General features: G+C 39.8%; 3 protein-coding genes across 10 annotated transcripts in view; 1 reads left to right on the top strand and 2 right to left on the bottom strand.

Moving 5' to 3' along the window:
- The window catches only part of MAP3K19 (mitogen-activated protein kinase kinase kinase 19), a 25,773-nt gene extending 21,633 nt beyond the window's left edge, over nucleotides 1-4,140 (top strand). The window contains 1 exon segment of the mRNA XM_048310233.1: nucleotides 178-4,140. The gene's annotated coding sequence lies outside the window, so the exon portion shown is untranslated.
- The window catches only part of CCNT2 (cyclin T2), a 26,207-nt gene extending 7,703 nt beyond the window's left edge, over nucleotides 1-18,504 (bottom strand). For 2 of the 6 annotated variants that reach the window (XM_048309193.1, XM_048309194.1), the window contains exons 1-7: nucleotides 18,254-18,504; nucleotides 17,411-17,492; nucleotides 10,816-10,944; nucleotides 10,256-10,316; nucleotides 9,110-9,172; nucleotides 2,774-2,819; nucleotides 1,303-1,466 (exon numbers count right to left, since the gene is read on the bottom strand). In XM_048309193.1, coding sequence (XP_048165150.1) covers nucleotides 1,303-1,466; nucleotides 2,774-2,819; nucleotides 9,110-9,172; nucleotides 10,256-10,316; nucleotides 10,816-10,944; nucleotides 17,411-17,492; nucleotides 18,254-18,504 — 796 coding nt within the window. Of the gene's footprint in view, nucleotides 1-1,302; nucleotides 1,467-2,773; nucleotides 2,820-3,586; nucleotides 3,695-5,056; nucleotides 9,067-9,086; nucleotides 9,173-10,255; nucleotides 10,317-10,815; nucleotides 10,945-17,410; nucleotides 17,493-18,253 lie in introns of those variants that run through there. The other 4 variants (XM_048309197.1, XM_048309196.1, XM_048309195.1 and 1 more) reach the window with 4 other exon arrangements.
- A 2,982-nt stretch (nucleotides 18,505-21,486) lies between these two features.
- The window catches only part of ACMSD (aminocarboxymuconate semialdehyde decarboxylase), a 38,708-nt gene continuing 38,068 nt past the window's right edge, over nucleotides 21,487-22,126 (bottom strand). For all 3 annotated transcript variants that reach the window (XM_048309678.1, XM_048309677.1, XM_048309679.1), the window contains 2 exons: nucleotides 21,876-21,974; nucleotides 21,487-21,656 (listed from right to left, as the gene is read on the bottom strand). In XM_048309678.1, coding sequence (XP_048165635.1) covers nucleotides 21,594-21,656; nucleotides 21,876-21,974 — 162 coding nt within the window. In that variant the 3' untranslated portion in view covers nucleotides 21,487-21,593. The remainder of the gene's footprint in view (nucleotides 21,657-21,875; nucleotides 21,975-22,126) is intronic.

Here is a 22,126-nt window from a genome sequence, read left to right as displayed (position 1 = left end):
AGCTGGCTGTGTTAATAAAACACAGATCCTTGCAATTAGTATGCCCACAGGAAAATGCAGGTCCCCATGCTTATCAGCTGCAAATAAAAATACTTTCCACTGAGACTCAATTCTAGTCATAAGCTAAAAATAACTGGGTACAGTCAGAATTTGAATGCAAATGTACACATTTTACAGGTGTGGAAGAACTGGCTTCTACAGAACTCCACAAGCAAGTCATAACCTCAGCTGCTCCCAAGTGCAAAACTACCTCAGCCCTTTGGTCTACCCGAGTCTCTTAAACACGCCAGCTCCATAAATGCTTGAAGAATTAACTGATGCTCACAAGAAGCTCACAGCATTCCCTCGTGGGATTCTACAAATGCAAACAATGCATGCTTACCAAAGCCACAAACCCACAGCCAGGGGGGAAGGAAGCAGTCTGGTGTTTGGAACTGCAGCTACAGCTTAAAGAAGCCCAGTAAGACAGAGACGTTTGAGCCTGCACTTTGAAGCTCACACTAGTTCTGTGCTTCCCATGACATCTACTAAATTTCTCACTTCAAAAAACACCCCCAAATTGCCATTAAGAACAGCTCAGCAGAGGAAAGCAGCAGGTACAGGGAGTCAATGCTGGGCCATCTGAAGCCTGGAGATCACCACCACTAATCTGAAACAAATGTTTCACTCCAGGACCAACAAAGCCCAACGCATAGATCTGAAAGCCACAGGAGCTCCCAACTCCACTACAGCAGCACATCTGGGCCCTAAATTCAGACTTCATTGTAGTAAGTACTATCTTAGAAGACAGTAAACTTCTAGGTATTTGGTGTTCTAGGTGTATGCTTTCTTCAGGAAAGAAGCCATTTGACAAGAAAAAATACTTTACCACAGTCTGAGATCCCACAAGCTGTACCAAACTGTTAACATAGAACTGCCTTCATAAACACAGCAATTTTACGTACAGCCTTTTGAACACTGTCACTGAAACAACACTGAGGTACCTGAACCAATCAGGCTGCATGAAATTGCACTGACAGATTTCCATCTCTCTCTTGGTTCTGAAAAGCATTTAAAAGAAGGATTCTATCCTGCACCTCCAAAAGGTACGTGGACACCCCAGCCAAGAGGATGAAACTAAAGTCTCAAAACCAAGTTTGTCTTCTGAAGTTCTCCCCACTCCTATCCCTCTCTTTCACTGAAGATACAGTACACGAAGTCAGTGAGACTTAATTTCAGCTGAAAGCTCTCACTACATACTATGTTCCCATCCTTACATGAATAAACTCTTGAATTTCAAAATGAGAAAGGAATATGACTTACCATCTAGTAGTTCTAGAGTAACTGAGGGATCTACATATTCCCACCAGTGTTTTCCATCAGTGGATACTGGAATCTCCCAGTTGGACCACTTGCAGGCCAAGTGAATGCACACACATGCTATCACTGTAGGCTTGTACTGAAGACAGAATGTGGTAAGGTGAAGGCTGTTGCACAAATTTCGTAATGAGGAACCAAAGGAAATCAAACATGTAAAACAGAAAACCCAAACAAATCAACCATTAACATACAGAATGAGACAGCTTCTCAATCAACAGCAGTTAAACATTTTGTTGAATAAATTCGTAAGATATCTTAACTGCCCTAAGAAAACAATGGGTAGGGCATTTATCTGGTAGAAAAGTTTAATTTGGTTTTACTATCAAAAGCCTGATTAACAGTAAATAAATGTAGTGGTTATTCTACTATACTTAAGTACTAAAAAGGGCAGTATAGTATGGTCAATTAAAATTCTGCAGTAAAATGCACAGAGCTGATTGTGCAGTCTCTGAATGAGACAATCAAGATCCCCAGCAGTTCCACAGAAGCCAGGTGAGTTACTTGTGGGCTTTGCTTTCACCAGGCCCGGATTTGTGACATTTGTGACCTTGTCTTCAGCTTCCAGCACCACAAACACATTGGTTCACTTTCACTGCTCTAGCATAACTTCTCTTAACAGCTGTTTAAGTACAGAATCTTTCCCATCAAGGAACCACCAGGATTTATTTATTTATTTTGAACAGTTCTAATAACCAGAAGATACTGTTTAAAAACAGTATCTACACAAAATGTAATCCTCTTAAATAAAGGTGAAGTAGTTTTGCAAGAGGCAAATTGAAGTAATCAAAAAATCCAGACTGAAGTCTGCTCTTTAATTCTTTCTATTACAGGCTGTGTCTATAAAACACCCATCTGAAATCCCAGAACTATAAATTTATCTAAGTACTTAAGTTTTAAAACTATATATTAAGATTAAAGAGCTGTCTCTAAAAGAAATAACATTGTGTGAGTACTAGTCTATCTACAAAGAAAAATCAGCTATTTGAAAATATCTTAGGCCCACTAGAATTTTATAAGTTAAGACTGGATCAATATACTTAAAGTTAAGAGAAAACTGCCATTAACTACAAGTGTAAACTAAAAATAGTTTTGTACTTACCAAGATGCTCGGATTTCTAGGTTAAGTTTATCTCTTTGTAATCTTTAGCTGCTATTCAGGCTACCAGTTTTAGACTTATGCACTCACAATCGAGAAAAAGTCATCAGAAAGCACCACTACACTTCTCATTGTGCATTTAAGCCCTTTGTGCCGTCAGGCCCTTGTCCAATACACCGCACTGCAGGCGGGGAGGTACCACCACTGGAGGTGGCCCAGTCCCCCGCTGCAACAAGGGTAAGACACATCAGGGGGCCCTGCAGTAAAGGAAGCTATAGTGTGCTACAACAGTGCAACAAAGAGGTTCAGGATAACAACCTGTTGGTAGCCATGAAATAGGATGTCTGTGCCAAATCCTTGCTTGCTGTAAGAAAAGAAAAACAGAGAGATTAAAGAGCTGCACTAACTTGTGAGGTTCATTCCAGAATTCAAGCAGTTTTACCTTCCAAAATCACTTCTGGGTATTTCTAAAGAAATGGTCTGACTTTAGCTAACTAGCCTTAAAAATAATCTTTTCTGAGACACAGAAGAGGCTGTTACACTCAGCACTGGAGCTGGACCTGTCACTCCCATCAGTGCCCCTCCCTCCCCCTGTACAGCCCACAGGACAGTTCCCCTCTGCTGATGTACCCCTCCAACACCTCACAGGTGAGCACTCTCCTCTGGGAAGCGCTGCTTCCCCACCCTCACCTGCAGGGGATCCCTGCCTTAACCTGGGAGAGCAGCAGGCAGTCAGTCCCAGCCAATTCACAGCACAGCGCTCATCCTGCTCTTGGTGGGGAGCATGGCAGGACACCCTCCCACCTCCCCGCAAACAGCCACATCTCTTTCCCAAAGCCCTGTAACACAGCAAGCCCCCATGCTACATGGGAAAAAAATTCAGAGTTTTCTGCTCCTTCTAATTAAGAGCACTGTAGTCATAACATTTTGTTCCACATTTGTTAAACCTATGGCAAAGCTTCGATAGGAAACAGACAAATTCATTTGAGTTAGTCAGAAAAAAAATACCAAAACAAACCACAGGACTGCAACATGCCAGAAATGAAAAACTGATTTAGGCTGTTACAGGCACAGAATGCTGACCCCCTGGAGTGACACCCCAATTCTCCTCACTCAGGTAAGAGAACTTACTGTAACATGCATTTAATGGAATAGCTGGGCACAAGGGGTTTAACCGCAGATTGAATGCAGCCTTCATTGAATTCTTACTTTGACACTATCACTTGAAATCAGTGCTACCTGCAGAAAGCGTAGTGTTGAATTTTACGTCAAAGGGAATACTTGTTAAACTTTTATTTTAATAATACTATTTCTATAAAGTTTGAGAAATACTACAGTGGCTTTTAAAATTTAATTTTTAAAAAGCATATTAAAATGTGATTTAACTCAACTTCTAATGATTGCCAAGGAATAAAATTCAGATTTATCTTTCTGCTACACAGCCAGGCAGTGCCATAATCTGAGAAGAATGTGGAAGTAGCAAAGTACCAGGATCTGTTCCTAAATACGAATTCTACTAATCCATAATAATCAGAAGGTGAACTGACAATGCATTAAACTATAATATTTAGTTTGCACACTGTAATAGTAATTGCATGCCAAAAAACCATGTAGTTCAACCTCTCCCTCCCATCTAAAAAAAATGTAAGGTGGAATTAAAAAAAAAAAAAAGTGAAATGAGACTGTCATAACAAATAACACACAATGGTTGAGTAAGACTGAAATTGATGTCTTGCTCTTCATTTTTCATCAAAGCAATGCCTAAAGGATCTTCAGTGATTTATATACTCTGTAAAGTTACATGTTTGAATTAAGGGAGCAAGACCAAGAAGCATCTCTACTCTCACTGAAATGTCCCTTTTGAACAAGGAAGAAAAGCAGATGCCAGAAAACTTCTATTTAACATCAGCTTGAAAGTTGAGTAAATCAAAACACATACCTGGAAGAAAAGAATCACATCTTGAAACACACACTTTAGCCTCAATCAAAAATTACTGTGTTAAATACCTTACCTATACTACAAGTAGTATGATTCTGTTTCAACTTATTTACAGCTAAATAATAATCATTGCCAAAACCAGCAAGAAATATCAGCTCACAACTAAAGCCTTTGATAACACAAGGCACAACTGAAAATATCCGTCCCAAACTCTTCTATGTAGGGCAGCTTTGGTTTTGCAGAATCCATCAGTGAAATCAAATCTAATGAATTTTGGTTCCTGTATTTTGGTGCTTTATTTCCATTATAGTAGTGGAAAGTGCATCTCCAAATATAAATCATCTTGAAGCAGAGACTAAAACAAGCCAGCAGAGCTGCTCTTATAACTCACAAGCTGCAGGACCAATGGCTACGACACCAGCCATGAATGACCAGTTTAAGATTTTAGCATTCAGGAGAGATTTAAAACATCCATCCTGTCTCACTGCTGCAGAAGCAGCCATAAGACAGGGATTAGTGAAATAGCAATCAATATTTTGAAACAGGACTTGCTGTCTGACACACCTTCCAAAAGGCTGTCTGCAAGAAAGTGCCAGCTGGAAGCCAAAATGCTTTTTATTGGGCATAGCCACACAATTCAACCACTTGCAATTCCAAGATACCTGAGTCTTTTCTTCAACACAGCTTATCTTGGATCTTGGGATGCTCATGAAAACGTGACTGCCAAGTCCCATTAGGAGCTGGTACTGGCTATGCCTGGACCCTGACAACGTGTGAGCATTCCCCAGAAAGAGGAGACTGCAGATAAGCCAGTCAGCATCAGAAGAGAGAAGCTTGCTGAAGTCCTTCCGGCAAAAGCAAAAAGCCCCAGGCTCTGAACAGAGGGATGCTGGTGGGTGCCTGTTGTATCTGGAAAGGGCTGGAGGAGGCCATGGTGTAGGCATTCAGGTCTGAGCAGTCCTGGTGGCTTTACTTTCTTGAAAGTGTTTAAAGCTTGGGAACAGGCCCAGAAAAGCCTGAGGTCAAAGTTCAGAATGGGAAGGCCACCTGTAGCAGTGCTGGAGTGCAGCTGGTGTTTCACATCTTTCCACACCACTAAGATTTAAATTTTCCTCATGAGAACACCCTCTGAAAAAGCTGATGCATTTTCACCTCCTCTTCTGCTGACTTTGTCCTTCTCAGCCTGATTTAAGCAATGGCACCTGTGCACACAGATACTATGGGATATTTGAAGGATTTGACAGTGCAATTTCCACAAAAGATTAGTAAGGATCATGGGTGTTCGAGATACCTGATAACCTGCAGAGTAGCGAGAACAATCCTAGAAATCCTTGAGATCCCATCTCCCGTTCCAAAAGGTTGTGTTCCAGTACAGAGAAAGGAGTGGTTGAAGCCTTCCCAAGATGGAGATGAGGATACAGATTCCAAGTTTCACCAGAAGCAGGCTGAGAACAGACCAATTTTGCACCAGAGCGTAAGAGGATCATGCCATGGTCTTGGCACCAGGGCAGTTTCACTGCTGATCATTCAAATAGTGTTGAGGGCAGCAAGGTAGTGTGACATCAGAACAGTTTTTGGTATTTTGGTGGGGTTTTTTCCCCCCTTTTCTTTTTTTCCTTTCTTCTCTTCACTCCTGGAGCATTCTTGGAATGGGCACTGAAGCTTGCTGACAGGCCCTCACATATCCACTGCCTTCAGATTCCTTGGACCTGTGGGATCCTAAGGAATGATGATCCTGTCTCCTCTTCTCAGTCTCTTGACACTGAGGAAGAATGGTGCAGAAAAAATACTAAGCCCACACCATTTTCCTTGTCTGCTATACTGACCAAACTGCAAAGATGGAACAATTTCATTAACCCATAAGCCTCTGAACACCAGAAGGAATAACTAGATATTGTATGCCTGAACATCATGAGTCATTATGTATCCATCCAGTCACCCCTTCTCTGCAAGGATCTGTGTTGTCTAATAATACCTTCAAAAAGGCTTTCAATCTTAGAGAAGAATTCATTTTTTCTTTAGTTGTATGTTGAAGCAATTATATTTATTTGCACCAATTCCCACTTACTAGTTCATCTTCAGCTTCCAGTAATTGATTCTGCTGTGCCACTGCCAGACTAGACAGTCTTCTGACAAATGACTTGGCTGAATTTTTTGGGCATCATCAACACAACCTGGGTTTTATTTTTATTTTTTTCATTTTGTTTTTAAAGCAGATAGCTTACAGCTTATTAACAGGTAACAGTGACTGCATAAAACACATTACCCTGGATGCAGGACAGCAAGGTGATGGAGAAAATCAGCCATCCTCTGAGGCACTGCAGTTTAGCCAGCAAAAGGGCCCTTTCTCACCATATGACAATGCAGTGCACAAACCCTAAGCTAAATTCTGAAGTACACTCACAGACCTCAGCTAACTTTGCTGCCTCTTTTTTGATACAGTCAGACATTACATTCCTGCCTTCCTCTTCTCCCCAAACACACAGCTGGAGGTTTTAATCCTACCAGTCTTGGTTAAGTTAATCACCCTAATCAAGAAAAGTATCTCTGCCTTCTGAAATGGTGCTTTTTGTCCAAGACGACGTTACAAGAACTGGATGAAGTAACCTTGGATTTCTTTAACTTCTCAGTCAATTCCTTTAGCACTAAAGGTTTAACACTGAGAAATCTTAGGTGTATTTTGAAAGCTTCAGGACTCGGGTATCTGAGTGTTGCATCTACTGACACTGAAAACCCACACTGTCCAATAAATAAATAAATGTTCAGGGATAGAGAACTAAACTCCCACCACTGTGTCTTTGAAGATCATCACTGTGCCCACAGGCCCATATCTTTGTCCTCTCAATACATAAAACCAATGTTCCATGGCAATTATTCTGTCCTTGCTTGACTTGCATGCATGACTTCAGGTGTCATGCCTGATGTTTTAAATGAATTAGTTAATTAGTTTCCTTTTTCTTATTTTAATATAAGATACTCAAATCATGTGTTCACAGTCTACACCATTCCTAGGGACACGTCTCCCAAGGATTCCACTTGCATGCACACACACTAAGGAGCACACCTCCTTGAGTGAGCAGGTTTTCAAACATCAGAGACATTACATGCACTTTGCACCAGTCCTTGAGCTACATGGATTTTCAGCCCTCACTGAAGTCTTCAGATTTCAAGACTTGATATCACTTTAGACTTCTAAGTATTTTTTCAAGTCTGATGACATTAAATACTAGTTTTAAAATGTCAAATTTAAAAATTCACAGTATCTTCAAAGTATGAATTTTGTCAGTACAAAAAATTAGCACACAAAACACAAAGGGAAAAGCTGAACTGCCTTAGACTAGTATCTACCCTTGACTAAAGGAAATCCAGTTTGTGTAGCAGTGTGCCTATAGGCTTGACTGAAACACATTGATGTGGAAATCCTGAGGCAATACAGCATTGCCCCCACCCCTCCCCACAGCCCCAAACACCAAGCAGAAGTACAGGGGCTCCCCAAGACAGTAAAACGTGCTCACATTCACAGTGAGCAACAGCTAAGAAAACCCAAAGCAAAGCCCTACAGAGCTGCTGGTGCAGACTCCTGAGACTTCAGGTGCAACTGGACTCATGCACCAAGTCACAACCAAATCTGGGCAGAAAGCAGAGAATCATTACCTTACAGCAAGAATAGCAATAAAACTACTTTATATGCAAATAATTTATAGCACCAGTCCCACTCAGTGTCTGAAGACACTACACCAGTAAGCTACAGCAAATAAGAGACACTCTTCCTTGAAAGAACACCATTAATTCCAGCATTACTACAAAACAAATCTAGTTAACAGGATTAGGCTGTACCTAACTTTCATATATTTTATAGAGAGAAAAGAAAAACCACCAAAAACTTTGAAGCACTTAACTTTGCATTTTTCACTGCAAAACCAGCTAATGACTAAAGACTAACAACCATGGTCTAATAATTTCAAAACAATTATTGCTTAAGAAACACAAAGTGAAAAGCTTATTTTAGATGCTTTTACAACTGATTCCTAATGTTTTTCATCCTACATCTTATAAGAGGGTGTTTTAATCTCTTTTTAAAGCTCCAAAAGAAACCAGTTTAAGAATTAAAGACATGCCAAAATGCCACAAAAATATAAAGAACAAATCAGGTTTCTAGCCAGTCACATTAATGAGCTGCATACAAGTTACAGGGTATATTTAACTAAAGGTTTGGGCTTTTGTACTACCATCCAAAACAAGTAAGCACACACTGCTCCAGAAAAACAATTAGTCACACCTATTTGCATGTGACAGCAGACTTGCTATGCACTCTCTTTATCCCTCAGTCCATTACCTGAAAAGATTGGCTAAGACAAAAAGCTGGCATTAGCCATAAATCGGCAAAACTACTTCAGAGTGAAAATCAGCAACTCAGAATGATACAGTGTATCTGGCCAATCAGTTTGCAACTGCTGACTGCTTCTGCCATTCCAGAACACATGGAACAGGTATTATTAACTTAAAGCTAACAAGAAAACAAAAAAATTATGAAGGACAGAGGACTGGACTCTTTATGAATCTCTAAAGGTTAAGATCAAGGTTTTAATAATTAATTTTAAACACACTCCTTAGATAACATCGTTGGTAAAGATCATATTAGACAAAGAACATTACTTTAAAATTTTACTAGAAAGGTAAAAAAGGACTTACAGAAGTGGTTAAAAGTCACTGACCTCTCACTAATTGTGTACATTTCACAACATCTGTGTGTGGATGTTCAATGGTAATCTCAAAACCTGAAGAGTTACAAATACATTTCAGAATTACACATTTGCATCTGTAAAATAAAAAGCAAACCCCTTATGTTTCCCCACAGACCTAAAATACTTGCTAAACCTTTGCACCGCAGAATAGTAACACTATTTAACTGCCTTTTGTTCTTTACCTTTCCATACTTCTGAATGGCAAATGGTAAACCCACTCTGTGATCCATTATTAAAATATTCCTCCAGTAATCTCAAATCGTGTACACACATAACCTGGGAAATTACTTATTTTTAAAAGCTGAATATATCTGAACAATTTCTAGCGAGTTAATAAGTCAGTAAAAACTGTACTGCAAACACACTGAAATGTGTGTGTGCATGTGTACTTCTACTAATTGATTTCTAGCACTTAAACATACTGCATGTATGAAAATACAAATTAAGTCAATTTGTAGATCAGTGACTTAAGAAACCTTTCTTGGCTTATGACATTGTTTTAAGAATTAGGTCACTACTGTGAGCTATTTTTTTTAACAATATACCCCAAGTGGTATTTAAGAATATCTGAGCAAGTCACTGTTCTCAGGCCTGCTGGCTGTAATTGTCTCCACAGTATTTTAAAGCCAGAAGAGTTTCTTGACAGAACATTCCACTTCAAATTTTGGAATCATCTGAATCCATTAAATGGTTACATACAACTTGTGTTGTTCAGACTCACACCTGCTCAATTATGTAATGCTTTTCTACAGAAAGGCATTTGGTACAAAGCTCTTTCCAACTGCTTCACGACACACAGAGCCAGCCTACTACACCATGTTACCTTATGGAAGAAATGTCAATGTAATTACTACTCAGAGCAAAATCAATTTGGAAGCCTACACATTTCGAACTCAAACTGTCAGAAACATCTCTTTCACAAGTACAGACACACCTTTTTTCTCCACAGTGAACACAGCAGAACTGCTAACACGAAACTAAGTTCACAGGTCAGAAGTTATACATGGAAACAGTTAAATTCTAGTGTACCAATAGCACATCAAAAATCCAGTTACTTGGGTCCCACTACCTCTTCATGTCAAGTTGGCTGCACAGGAGGTATTTAGAAATACATACCTAAAGTCTGAAGCATTATTGTTTCAAGTATAACCAGCTCTTGGGCTTGTTGAAGGTATGCCTGAAACAAACAAGCAGACAGGTGAAGACACAGCAATCAATTGCCTCAGAACTTTATTCACACACTGCCTCTTTGATACCAGCACTGGCAACACAAGACCAGTACCCAAGCCAGTGAGCACTGACAATTCTTAACACTTCACAGTGGGGTTACTATCTTCCTCCAATACAAGCATTGCTACAAAATTCAGTTACACCTGCCTGTCATTCACAGGAAGATTAACTTAGTCTGGATCTCACACAATCTATTGCAGCAAAGCATTTTTGGGAAGTCAGGTGGGTCTATAAGAATTTCAAGATGGAGCAATCTCTTCAAGTTTCATAACAAATAAGTGAGTCTAAGAAATTACATTAAGTAACAGAAAGATTTAAATGGTGTAAAAACAAAGGCTTTTTTCTAGGCTGCAGACAGCAATAACCCAGTAAGACAATGTAACAAATCATTAGATGAAATGTCATCTTTCAAGCCATGTATCTTTGAAACCATAACTTCCACCTACATCACTCTTTGTATCCAGCTGTGGCTCTTGAGGATGAAGACAGGCATTTGCTACTTTAATAACATGTTCAAGTTTCCGTGGCTGTTCTTCCACTTTTGCAGCCAAAAACAATGCCGTGGGAGACATTATCTGAAGAAGAAAAACATGTGTACTTTTAAACTTTTTACAAGCAGGACTCAAATTTTTATGGAGTCTAAACTAGCACAGAAAAGGTTTAAAAAGTTGGATTTGTGGCTTTTTTTTCAGTTTTGAAGTCATGCGAAGCAACAAAAATGTAACTAGTCATGTTTTATTTTCTAACTGATGCAATCCTCTCAGCAGCACAGGGAAAGAGCAGCATAATGTTAAATTACATTTGTGAGCAAAATGTCTGAGGTCAAACTAATTCTAGTTCAACATAAAAAAAAAATATTTTGGCCCAGAAGACTTAGTCACAGTAGAACAGGCTGTTGCAAGTTAAATATACTTTGTGAGAAGGTTCATCCAATTTCTTGCACAGAGCGAGTCACTACACCATCTTTTCAGTAAAACAGCTGATCACAAGTTCTGCTAGCATTTGATTCTCCCAAAGAGTGAGAAACTTCGCAGAGAACTTTAATAAAAACAGCTTCTTATATAAACATAGGCTCTATAAGTAAAAGAAACTTTACTCTATACATACATATATATTCTTTGAAACTTTACTATAAGCCCAGCAGTATCTGGAGAACAAAGCATAAGGATTTGTAAAACACCATTTATACCAAATGTTAGTAAAGACTACATATTACATTTAAAGATGAAAATTTATATAAAGCTCTATGTGTCATAAGGTGGCAGTTCGGTATCACCTAAGAGTTAGCTGTGAATTAGAATTTTGTTGCCTTTTGTCAGCTAGAATGACTGATGTGTGCAGACAGAACACAGCAAACAACAAATCACTGATGAATTAGGTCCTCTTTGCATGCAAAAGCTGCCCATGTTAACCAGGAATTAAAATGGCACTAGAAACCATCTAGACATAATCTGATTAAAATGGTTAAAATTAAGCCAGCATAAAGTATTTACTCAGAGACTGAAATAGCTGCTTGCTGAGTACTTAATTAATGCATGGTGCAAATAGGTGCAAGTATTAGATTTCCCTTTCAATGCCCAAACAGAACTAGACTAAACAGGAGGCATAGCCCCCTAAAGTCAGGTTTGCTTTTTTTTTGTCAGTTAGCAGCCCTTTCTTAGGCAAAAATAAAACACTTGGTATAAAAATTTGCAATATATGCAAAACTGCAACAAACTAATAAGAATTAAACATTTAAGGGATTAAATTTCAAATGTACTGAAGGAGTACTTTTTGCATTCTTAAATCACTTCAAAATGTCTACTTGGATCTTAAGTAAAAATTTAAAGTTGGCAGACTTGAAAACTGACACCCTGGGAAGGCAATACCCTTTGATGAGTAGAAGTGTGCCATGAGAAATCTAGCAGAAACCTCAATCTAAAAAACCAACTACCCAAAACAAGTCACAGGGAGCAAATTCTTTTACAAGGGAGACAAAATCCCATTTTCTTTTTAAGAATCTTGTAACCTAAGCCTGATGAACAAATGAAATAAAAACCCAAAGTGAAGTGTTGCTGAACAAGGCCATATTAGCACGTCATTTAATACTTCTGATGATTCTGTAGAAGTTCCTATACCCACAGCTTGATGTAACAACTGGAAATTCTGGAAGGAATTTCCTTTGCCAGGGACATACGACTTGAAATGTCTCATACTGGGAGATAAAACTTTTAAACAGTAAATGTAATGGAAAGACTTCCTGGAGTTCAGAAAGTGAGAGTATCAACAGCTCTGAAGTGGCAGAAAACGCCGAAGGTGTCAGGCAGCACACACATGTATAACCCAACACACACATCATATAAAGGTATTTTACAGAACTCAATTTCCAACAACTGCTATGGCTGAAAACATTTCCATTCCACAGAGGCTTTCTTTGAACCAAGTCACCAATGACCACACAATTAAATCATCAGCAAATTCTCACTCACTGTTACTCTCTGTCTGACTGCACCAAAGTTCTACTTCTTTCCAAAAAAGCACCATCAGGCTGACTTCAGGATATCTTCTCATTTACTGAAACAGATCAGACCTGGTCAAGAAGTCTCCACACAACTCCTGATCTCCAACACCTTACACGAAACACAGTTCTGGAAGCTGATTAAGTCAAGCTGATTAACTGTCATTTAACTCTGGTTCATCAGAAATCTATGTACAGCCCAATTAACTATTTCCTTCAAAAAGAAGTGCTGGCTTCTGGCCAAAGAACTTCAGGTCTTTCCATCTAGGACAAGGGTTCTCCCTCCCAGTTTAGAGTAGGCCAGTATTTTTAGCTCCCTTGGTATTGATTCAGAAAAATAGACATCCTAGTAAAATTCCAGACTTGGCACACATGTAGTCTTCAGTGAACATACCCTGCTAAGTGTATAACTGGCAAAGTTACTCAAATGCTTTCATTCATTTCCAATTACCAAAAATGGTAAAAAACCCAAGCAAAGTAGAACAAAAAAGCAAAATTAAAGAAACATACGTGACAAAGCAATAAGCTTCCTATATATATCTTAATTTGGTATCAACCAAAATAATTTAGAGCAATTATATACTATGCATCCAAAATAGTCTTAAAGACTTTGAGAAATCTTCAGAACACCTGTGATACATGACATTAAACCCCACTTTATTACTAGCTGAGAAGCTCAGAAACCAAGTCCTATGGAAATACAAAAAAACCCCCCAAAACATAAGAGCCTTGTTAACACAATCCAAAAGCATTACACAGCAAGTTTCACTGGGAAATGTGGTACAAGTCCTTTTTCACTTAAAAAGTGCAAGACAGTGTAAAGACAAAGGCATTCAGAAAAATCTCAGAACACACAGGCAGCATGCACGTAGTTTTCTGAGATCTCCCTCTCTTCTAATGCCAATATTAGTATGTTTTTAGATTTGATACAGTTTAGGCTAAGACATTAAGTGCTTCCAGTCTATGAGAGGGTTTTCAAGTTTGAACACAAAGAGCTATGAGGAATTTTTTTTATTATAACCAGGAGCTCACATTGCATAAAAGCAGCAAATATGTTAAATTGCAATATTAAAACCAGAACTGAAGTACCCAAAACAGCCTCACTAGAGCTTGAAGCGTATTATGAAAGTTTTAAGAACTTTGCAAAACTGCAAAGTCAACTGTTTAATACTGTGATTTGGACAAGGCATAAGGAAGGGAATGCAGAAGGACTGAAAACAAAATACCCTCCACACAACTCACCTACCTTGCACTAGAAGGAAAAAAATTCCTCATGCAGGTCTTTAGGCTCTTCACTAAGTTCCACTGCATGTCACAAAAACCCCTTGATATCATCATGTCTATTTTCAACTGGTTGTTTGGTATTCCACATGGTGTTTCTACGGATTATATTTAAAAACTACAGCTACCATTTGGATGCCTTACCTCTCATTGCCAGCATATGAAGGATTTTTCCCCCTTTCTGTTCTTCGAATCAGAGTGTACTGAAGAGTAAGCACCTTAAAGAACTATTTGCTATGTAACAATGTAACACACCAAGTACTATAGAAACAGTATTTGCAGAAGAATTTTAATTTGGAAGATATTTTAAAGTGTAATAGTGAGGCTAGTACTGCCTATAAAAAGCCAGCAACTCCCTCCCCATCCCAATATTAGCACAGACTAATTTTATACTCAGCAACCCAAAGTTCCCATGCCCTGGTCAGCAACGTAGAAAGAATAATTTGTACTGAGGAGATCCACAGTAGCTCCAGTCATTTGCACAGCCAGGGAAATTAGCAGTCAGGGCGTCCAACTCTGCTTCCCAGAATCGGTGAAGCAAGTTTCCATCCTCACTGGGGCACTGCAACCTTGCAAGGACTTAACCTGCCTTGACTGCAACATCAAAACCTCAATACTTTCTTCTTTGTACCTAAATGTATGTACTCTGCAGGTAATCCAGAGCAACTCATGAGTGACTTGCTAGCTCACAGTAACTTCACCAAAAAAGAGGTATTTGGCCACTTGGGTAGTACGTGTAATACATTCCCAACGAACCAAGACTACATGAACTGGTACATGCCACCCCCGTGGCTCTACAGGTTGAAGATACTGTTGGGAATTCTGTTCCCTACTCACAGATAACTCAAACTCCTGAAAGCCTATAAAACTGTTTAGCAGCAACTTTTACTTAAGAAAAAAAAAATTAAGGCAACATCTATTCAGCAACTGAGCTTCCACTAGAAGCCCTGTTTATTAACAATTAAGTGCATGTGACATACATGACATACATGTATATTTGTATAACCTGGCAGTTATACATGATCATAAATGTGCAAGTGCTTATTACCACACTAAAAACATTAATCTACCAATAAAACAAGACAACACAGGCCACATTTTTTCAGCTGAAGATTGTAAGGCATTCTGATTAATGGCCATCTAATTTTCTAGCCCCAGCCTTCAGATTCCTTCCTGCCATGGATAAACAGCACCACGTGCACACAACAAAGAAATATTAGAGATATTAGAGATATTAGAGAGATAGCATATGCTGTAGGACAGCTTATCTAGGTCTTAGCTTTAAGACTGCCTTTACTATTCATTTCTAAGGGTTACTTTCTTCTGGCAGTGATGAATACTGCTACATTTTTTAGCTTGCCAAGTACTCTGGAGATTTGATATTAAGTATTTACTAGAGTTCACTGCTTTTGCTTTCTCTACAGAGAACCTAATGGATGGTTTGGGAGTATTTTAAAAGTCCATTCACTGAGATCCTCTTTACTCTACAGAACTGTAATAAGAAAATGCTCTTGCCCGTGAGCCCACACACAAAGCCAATCTCTGGCCTTACACTCGTTAAGGAATTCAGCAAAAATCAGTATTACTGAGGTACAACCTGCAGTGGACTTGCCTTTAACTTTGAACACTATTACCTGAGAATTAATTAAACAGTACACTCCCCTCCCCTGTAATAGCTGCAGTGTCCATGGCATTCTGCCCTTACATAGCTAACTTGTGAATTTTAAGATTCATAACTTAAGCCATAGTTTTCATATAAAGAGCAATATACATTCAAACACTACTGTGCTGCCAGTTCCAAGTGACTGTCATTTGCCAGTATCCAGTGAAAACCCAAACACAGCAGCTAAAGCTTCTTGCTGCCTAAATCTAGCCTAGATTACAGCTGACAGTACAAGCAGTACTCCAGCAGGTGATATAACAGGTATGTGGGTCTATATATAAATATAGCAGCTCTACACTGAGCCATCTCTCCATTCCAAGCAGCTCTAGTTTATCAAGCCCACAACCCATCCACAGTCCCAGAACACTTTGGATGCTTCACCAGCTCCTCTTCCACCAGCTACAGATTACTGCTACATGGGCAGAATAGCAGCAGGAGGGGAGAAAGAGGAACTTGTATGGATGAACACTGCAGTTTTGGTAACAAGCTGCTGGAAGTTTGAGTTTATCTCAGGTTTTGCACAAAAAATAATAAAATACACTTCTGAAATATACCTACAAACAAGTACATATTTCCAGCCAAATAGGCACCAAATAAGATGCCCATTTGCTTAGCCAACAATAATAAACAAACTCGTGACAGAAAGAAGAGTTGGCTCTCCCTATACCCCACCGTACACCTCCCCCAAATGCAGTGCAAGGTTTGCAAGATTCTACCCCTTGGTACATCAAGGTCTACTCTGGCCTAGACTTAACATCTGTCACAGTCTCAATCTGTTTGTCATTAAAAGATCTAAGAAAACTCATCCTTAACATTTAGTGACAAACCACCATCACTATTAACTGCTCTTGCTTAAAACAAACAAGCAAACTCCAAGAATACCTAGACTATTATGTTATTATTTTCCCACCTATTGCATCCAGTAGTGGACATAAAAAACAAACAGACATTTCCATGTTGTTATCTCCAGCTCCATACCTGTTCCAATATTCCTCAATAACAGCTAGCATTTTTACTGAAAATTTCTGTTCTTAACAACACATTCCATGTTCAGAGTCAGCATGATCAGGTTATTAGGTAAAACAAGATTTACCTCATCAGATGGAAAAATTTTTCTTGTCTCATATGACTTATCACACCACTTAAGACTAGACTAGCTAAAAGAATTTACACTGCTTCAGGAACAGCTACATAATCCATATGGATACACACATAACCACACTATCACTGTCAGACACACCATGCCAGAACTTCCACTGACTTCACCAAGAAAAATGAGTGTTCCTACACATTAGCCTTTCAAACTACAGCACATAAGCACCAGCCACATTTGAAACATCTAAATGTATTCCTCACACATCTGAGATGTGCTTGCTCATGGTGCCTATTTATTTATTTCGATGGCAGAAGACAAAATCTAATTGCCTCTAGTTAAAGTAATCCAAAGTTGAAAACAAGTATCATTAAAGCTTCTAAACCACTGATAAGAAGCTAGAATTCCTAAAAACAAATCGCACTTCACATTGCTGCATGTAACACTTCTCAGCCAGAAGTGACAAAATTATGGGCATATTATTACCACACATAAAATCATACTTACATTTCGATTAAATTTTGTGAAGGAATGATGCATATAAAACCTGTGCATGTAAACAATTGCAGTATTTATCGTAAGCTGAGATCTGGAAGATTAAATGAAGGAAACACTACATATTAAGAAAATTGCCTACAAGAACTGAAAGCAATGCGCTTTCCACATCAATCACTGCTCTACACATCCCGTCTTCAGCCGAAAATGGATTAGGGACGTGACACTTCAGAACTTAGCTGATATTAACACATCCTTAACTGATATTAACACGTATCGTTCCCATCTGTTTCGCAGACCATGTGGAGATTCCTACGCCAGGCTCCCCACAGTCACCCACGGAATGAAAACTCCTCAATGGGAGACATACAGTGTAACATTCTCTCAAGTGCTTTTGTTTTGTTCCAATTCAACTATTTCAGTAGGGGATTTGAGGGTTTGGCCTTGCTCTGACCTATTTTTTTTTCCCCTTTAAAAAAATCACATTAAAGAATGACTAAAGAGGAGTTGCCCGTTTCGGGAAAAACGGGTCTGCGGGCAATTGGGATTTACTTTAGAAGTGCCCCAAGCCGCAGCTACGGACACAAACGCGGCTGAAAGGGCAGGTGGGAACCCGAGTCCCTCACCCGCCGACAAAGAGCGCGGCGCGGGGGCTTCGCCAGGCTCCTCCTCCCATTCTGTGCCTCCAGGCCACGGCTCCATCCCGCGGGAGCGCCGGCCGTGGCTGCGGAGGAGCGGGAAGGGTCCCGGGGAGCGTTCCCACACGGGGGAAAGGATCTCCCGCCGCCCCTCCACACGCGGCCCCCGCCGCCCTCATGCCCGTCCCGCCCGGCCCCGCCGGCCCCTCTCGGATACACGTTGAGGCGCTGGCCCATGTCTTGGATGAGGTTGGCCGCCTGCTGCCGGTACGAGAGCTCCTTGTCGGCCTCCACGCCGCAGCGCCGAGAGGGCGTGTTCTCCAGCTGCTCGCGGCTGAAGAACCAGCGCGACGCGGCCGAGGAGCCGCCGCCGCCGCCCCGCGCCGCGGACCCCGCGGAGCCCGCGCCCGCCGCCGCCATGACACCTCCTCCTCCTCCTCCTCCGGCACCTCCTCCCGCCGCCTCCATCGCGGCTCTCGCGAGAGCTCCCGGGCCCGCGCGCGCCCTCTGCCATAGAGTCTCGCGGCGGGGCGGCCGCGCGCCGGGTGGGGTCACGTGGGCTGCAGGGGAGGTGGGGCTGTGGCCATGGCGGCGGCGGGTGTGGGCGCCTGCGGGGTGGAATCGTGGAGCCGTGGAGTCATGGAGCCGTGGAGGCTGCAAGGGACCTCTGAGGTCATGCAGTCCGACCGTCAGCCCAGCACCGCCACCGTAACCGCTAGAAACCAGTAAACCCCATCGCCCCGTGCCAGATCCAAATGTCCCTTGAACACCTCCAGGGATGCTGACTCCACCACCTCCCTGGAAGACCTATCCCAGTGCCTGACCACCATTTAACTGGGTTTCTATTTCATAAGATAGTTAAAATATCTAATCTGAGTCTGGATACCTCTATACTTAAAACAACGAAGTGTAAAAAGATAAAAAAATGATAGAAGTAGGGATTCCTTTCTTAATGTAAGCAAATTGCCGAACAGCATACTTGGAGGAGGATGTGGAAAGGGAGAAAAGAAGGAAAGGTTTAGAATGCACAACTAGTTCTTAGAAAATTCCTGTCTGCTGGCAGTATCAGCATGTAGACACTTGAGAAATGCACAAGAAAGTGACGGACCTTGTGTCCTTCCAGATGAGCAGCTCCAGCATGGGAGTGATTCTCCTGCAGTGTTCAGGTTGTTCTCACTGCACACTCCAAACTCAGTTATGGATTTTCAGCAGCGGCCTGAGCTTATGGATTCAGGGTTCAAAGGGAGCAAAAAGGTAAAGTTCTGATCATCACGGATGAAAATGACAGCTCCAAGTGTTCTGCTCCTATTCAGTACATGCCACTACCAGTCTGCAGTGGTTTTGTTCACCTGACATTACATCACAATGAGTTCTTTTACACCTTCAGTGCCAATTTTATAGCAGTTGTAATTTTATAACTAGACCCAACAGAATACTGATGAAATATACAGATGTAATGCAGCACAGTCACAAATTACTTGCCTGATCTTCCAAAATGTACATCATCTTTAAGATCCTGTATGTGCAGAGGAAATTTAACCTCAAAGACTTCTCGTGTAATTAGCTGATCTTTGACTTCATATTTTTCTGTCTGTAACAATCGAGGTACAGTGTTTTACCTCATTGTTTAAATCACTGTGTAAAGCTCATGGAGTTTGGGTGTTCAACTTAGATTTTTTATTCCTGCAGTAATTGGTGGAGGAGTATTAAGAATGTTCTCGTCTGACTGCAATTAGAATTTTACATTAGCTTTGTTAATGAAATGTAAAGGAAGATGGAGGGAAGATTATATATATCCCTTTTTAAAATCTTAACATATCAAGAATAGGTAGACTATCATTACATAATGACAGTGCATAATAAATATGATTTATGCAGGGTATGCACATTAATTAACTCCCATGCAGAGTACTGCAATCACCCATTTAGTCACAGGTTAAGGTAATTAAATACTGTTCTTGCTATTGGAGAGATTCCAGACCTTGGTCCCCAAAGATGTGACATTGCATTTTCACTAATTTAACTGGTTTCCTTCATAAAAAATTGAAGAATTAGTCCAATTAAAATGTATTGGAGGAATCACAATGTATTTTCCTCTTAAATCCATTTAAACATCTGTGAGAATCACGTATGCTGAAGGGAAATATATGAGAATGAAGTTGCCTTTCAACTTTGAAATTTAATTAAAACAATCTGGTTGAAAAATGATACATGCTCAAAACTCAATGCTTCCATGTGGATATTGAAATAAAAAAGATCAACAGAAGTCTTGGAAACTGAGGACAATAAATATTGTTAAAGCTATTTTCTGTCTCTTCATTTCCTCTTACATAAAAACTTGATATTCTAAACCTCTTGAGCTGCTGACTGCTTCAGCTCCAACTACTGCACAGACCACTTTTCTTTTTTTTTTTTTGGGCGAGTTTGACTCTGTAAAGAAGGACAGAGCTTTCTTTGTAGTCCAATGGAGGTTGGGATCATCAGGAACTGCTGATGTTCAACATCCTTCAGGTTCAGTCTGTGACAGCTATGGCCAGAGCTAAAAACAACTTCTGTCTAATACTGTTTGGCCTGGAATGTTCCAAGACTGAACAGAAGAATGGTGACACCACATGTAGCCAGCAAATGTTCCCATGAGAACAAAGACTATAAATGCTAATCTGCATTTTTCTGACTGGTACAAAATCCTCTCGGGAGGAGGATGCCTTTGCACTCACTGGATAATAATGAAAACTTGTTTCAATCAATAGTCTATAAAGCAAACCATCTTTCCATTCCTATAGCAGGACTCAAGCTAGATAGGGCATTAACACTTCAACATTTAAAGTATCCAACCTTACTTTTAGGAAGCATTATGTAAGGAATAGAACATTAACCCCTACTGTTGGTAAACACTAGTATTTATTGTGACAGTGACACACCAAGTATTACCCACACAAATACATTATTTCTGCACCTACAACCATATTGTTCAAATTGTTTCTGATGAATAAGTTCCCAGTGGTGTAGGTGGCAGCTAAAATGTAAAGTCCCGACACAGACCTTCTCCATCCTATCACAACATTGACAAAGCAGTGCTGAGCTGAGTGTGGTGTGCTGCATTTTCCAGCAGTAGATAAAGGTGAATGTTGCCTTTTATTGGGCATCAACATTGTTTAAATTCTGTTTTAAGATTCTTTCAAATTCTGTTTGTCTGTTATAACAAAGACAGAAATATAGTGGGTACATAATTTTCTCAGTTCTTTCCTTCCTAAGAATCAAGTCCTAGTAACATGGCATTAATTATAATTCAGAGATTCTTATTACAACTGCAAAAGATGAAATCTCTCCTTTGTTATGAAAGCAGGGATTTCAGAATTGTTTAAAGACAGCCTAAATCCTCAGGCAATACCTGTGCATACTCATTTCCAGTATCCTGGCTTTTGTTTTGGAAATAACAGGAGACTGTCAGATAATTGTCAGTTTTATTTTTCATGTGTACAATTGCCCATGCCAGTAGAAATATCCCAAAGGATTCAGTGTTATTTCCGAAGTTTAGCCTCTTTAGTACTTCATGATTATTCAAATTGTTTACTGCTAAGACCCAAAAATTCCAGAGCATTTCCAGCCTTGAGTTTATCCTGTAAAAACAAAACATGTATATATGTTTGCGCTTAACTCATATTTAACTCAAATGCATTTACTCGTGCTTTAAAAGGAACTGCTGCAAAGACTCTAAACGGTCTCTTCCAGTCTTTGCAGAAATCAGTGTACTACACCGATTTTTCAGTGTTTGACCTCATGTCTCAATCCAGAGACTTAAAAAGGAGGGAAAACCCCCTCAAATATAAAAATCATACCTTCAGTTTATGGTCAAAATCATCCATTGAATCAATTAATTTTCCAGGTTCCAGTTCCCCAAGTGGAAAAGGGTAATCTGTCCCCAAAATAACTTTGTCCTGGCAACAAAAAAAAATTGTACATTTTTAGTAACATTAAACAATAGCATTTAAATAATATTAATATTAACATGGTACAATATTAAGTTAACATGAATATTATATTTTAAACTCATAAATGTTAATTTTTTCAGATTTTAAATTTTTTAAAA

The sequence above is a fragment of the Corvus hawaiiensis genome, chromosome 7 (assembly GCF_020740725.1).
Source record: "Corvus hawaiiensis isolate bCorHaw1 chromosome 7, bCorHaw1.pri.cur, whole genome shotgun sequence".
NCBI classification, from domain to species: Eukaryota; Metazoa; Chordata; class Aves; order Passeriformes; family Corvidae; genus Corvus; species Corvus hawaiiensis.
Note: the sequence above shows the minus strand (reverse complement) of the source record. Positions and strands in the feature narration are given on the sequence as shown.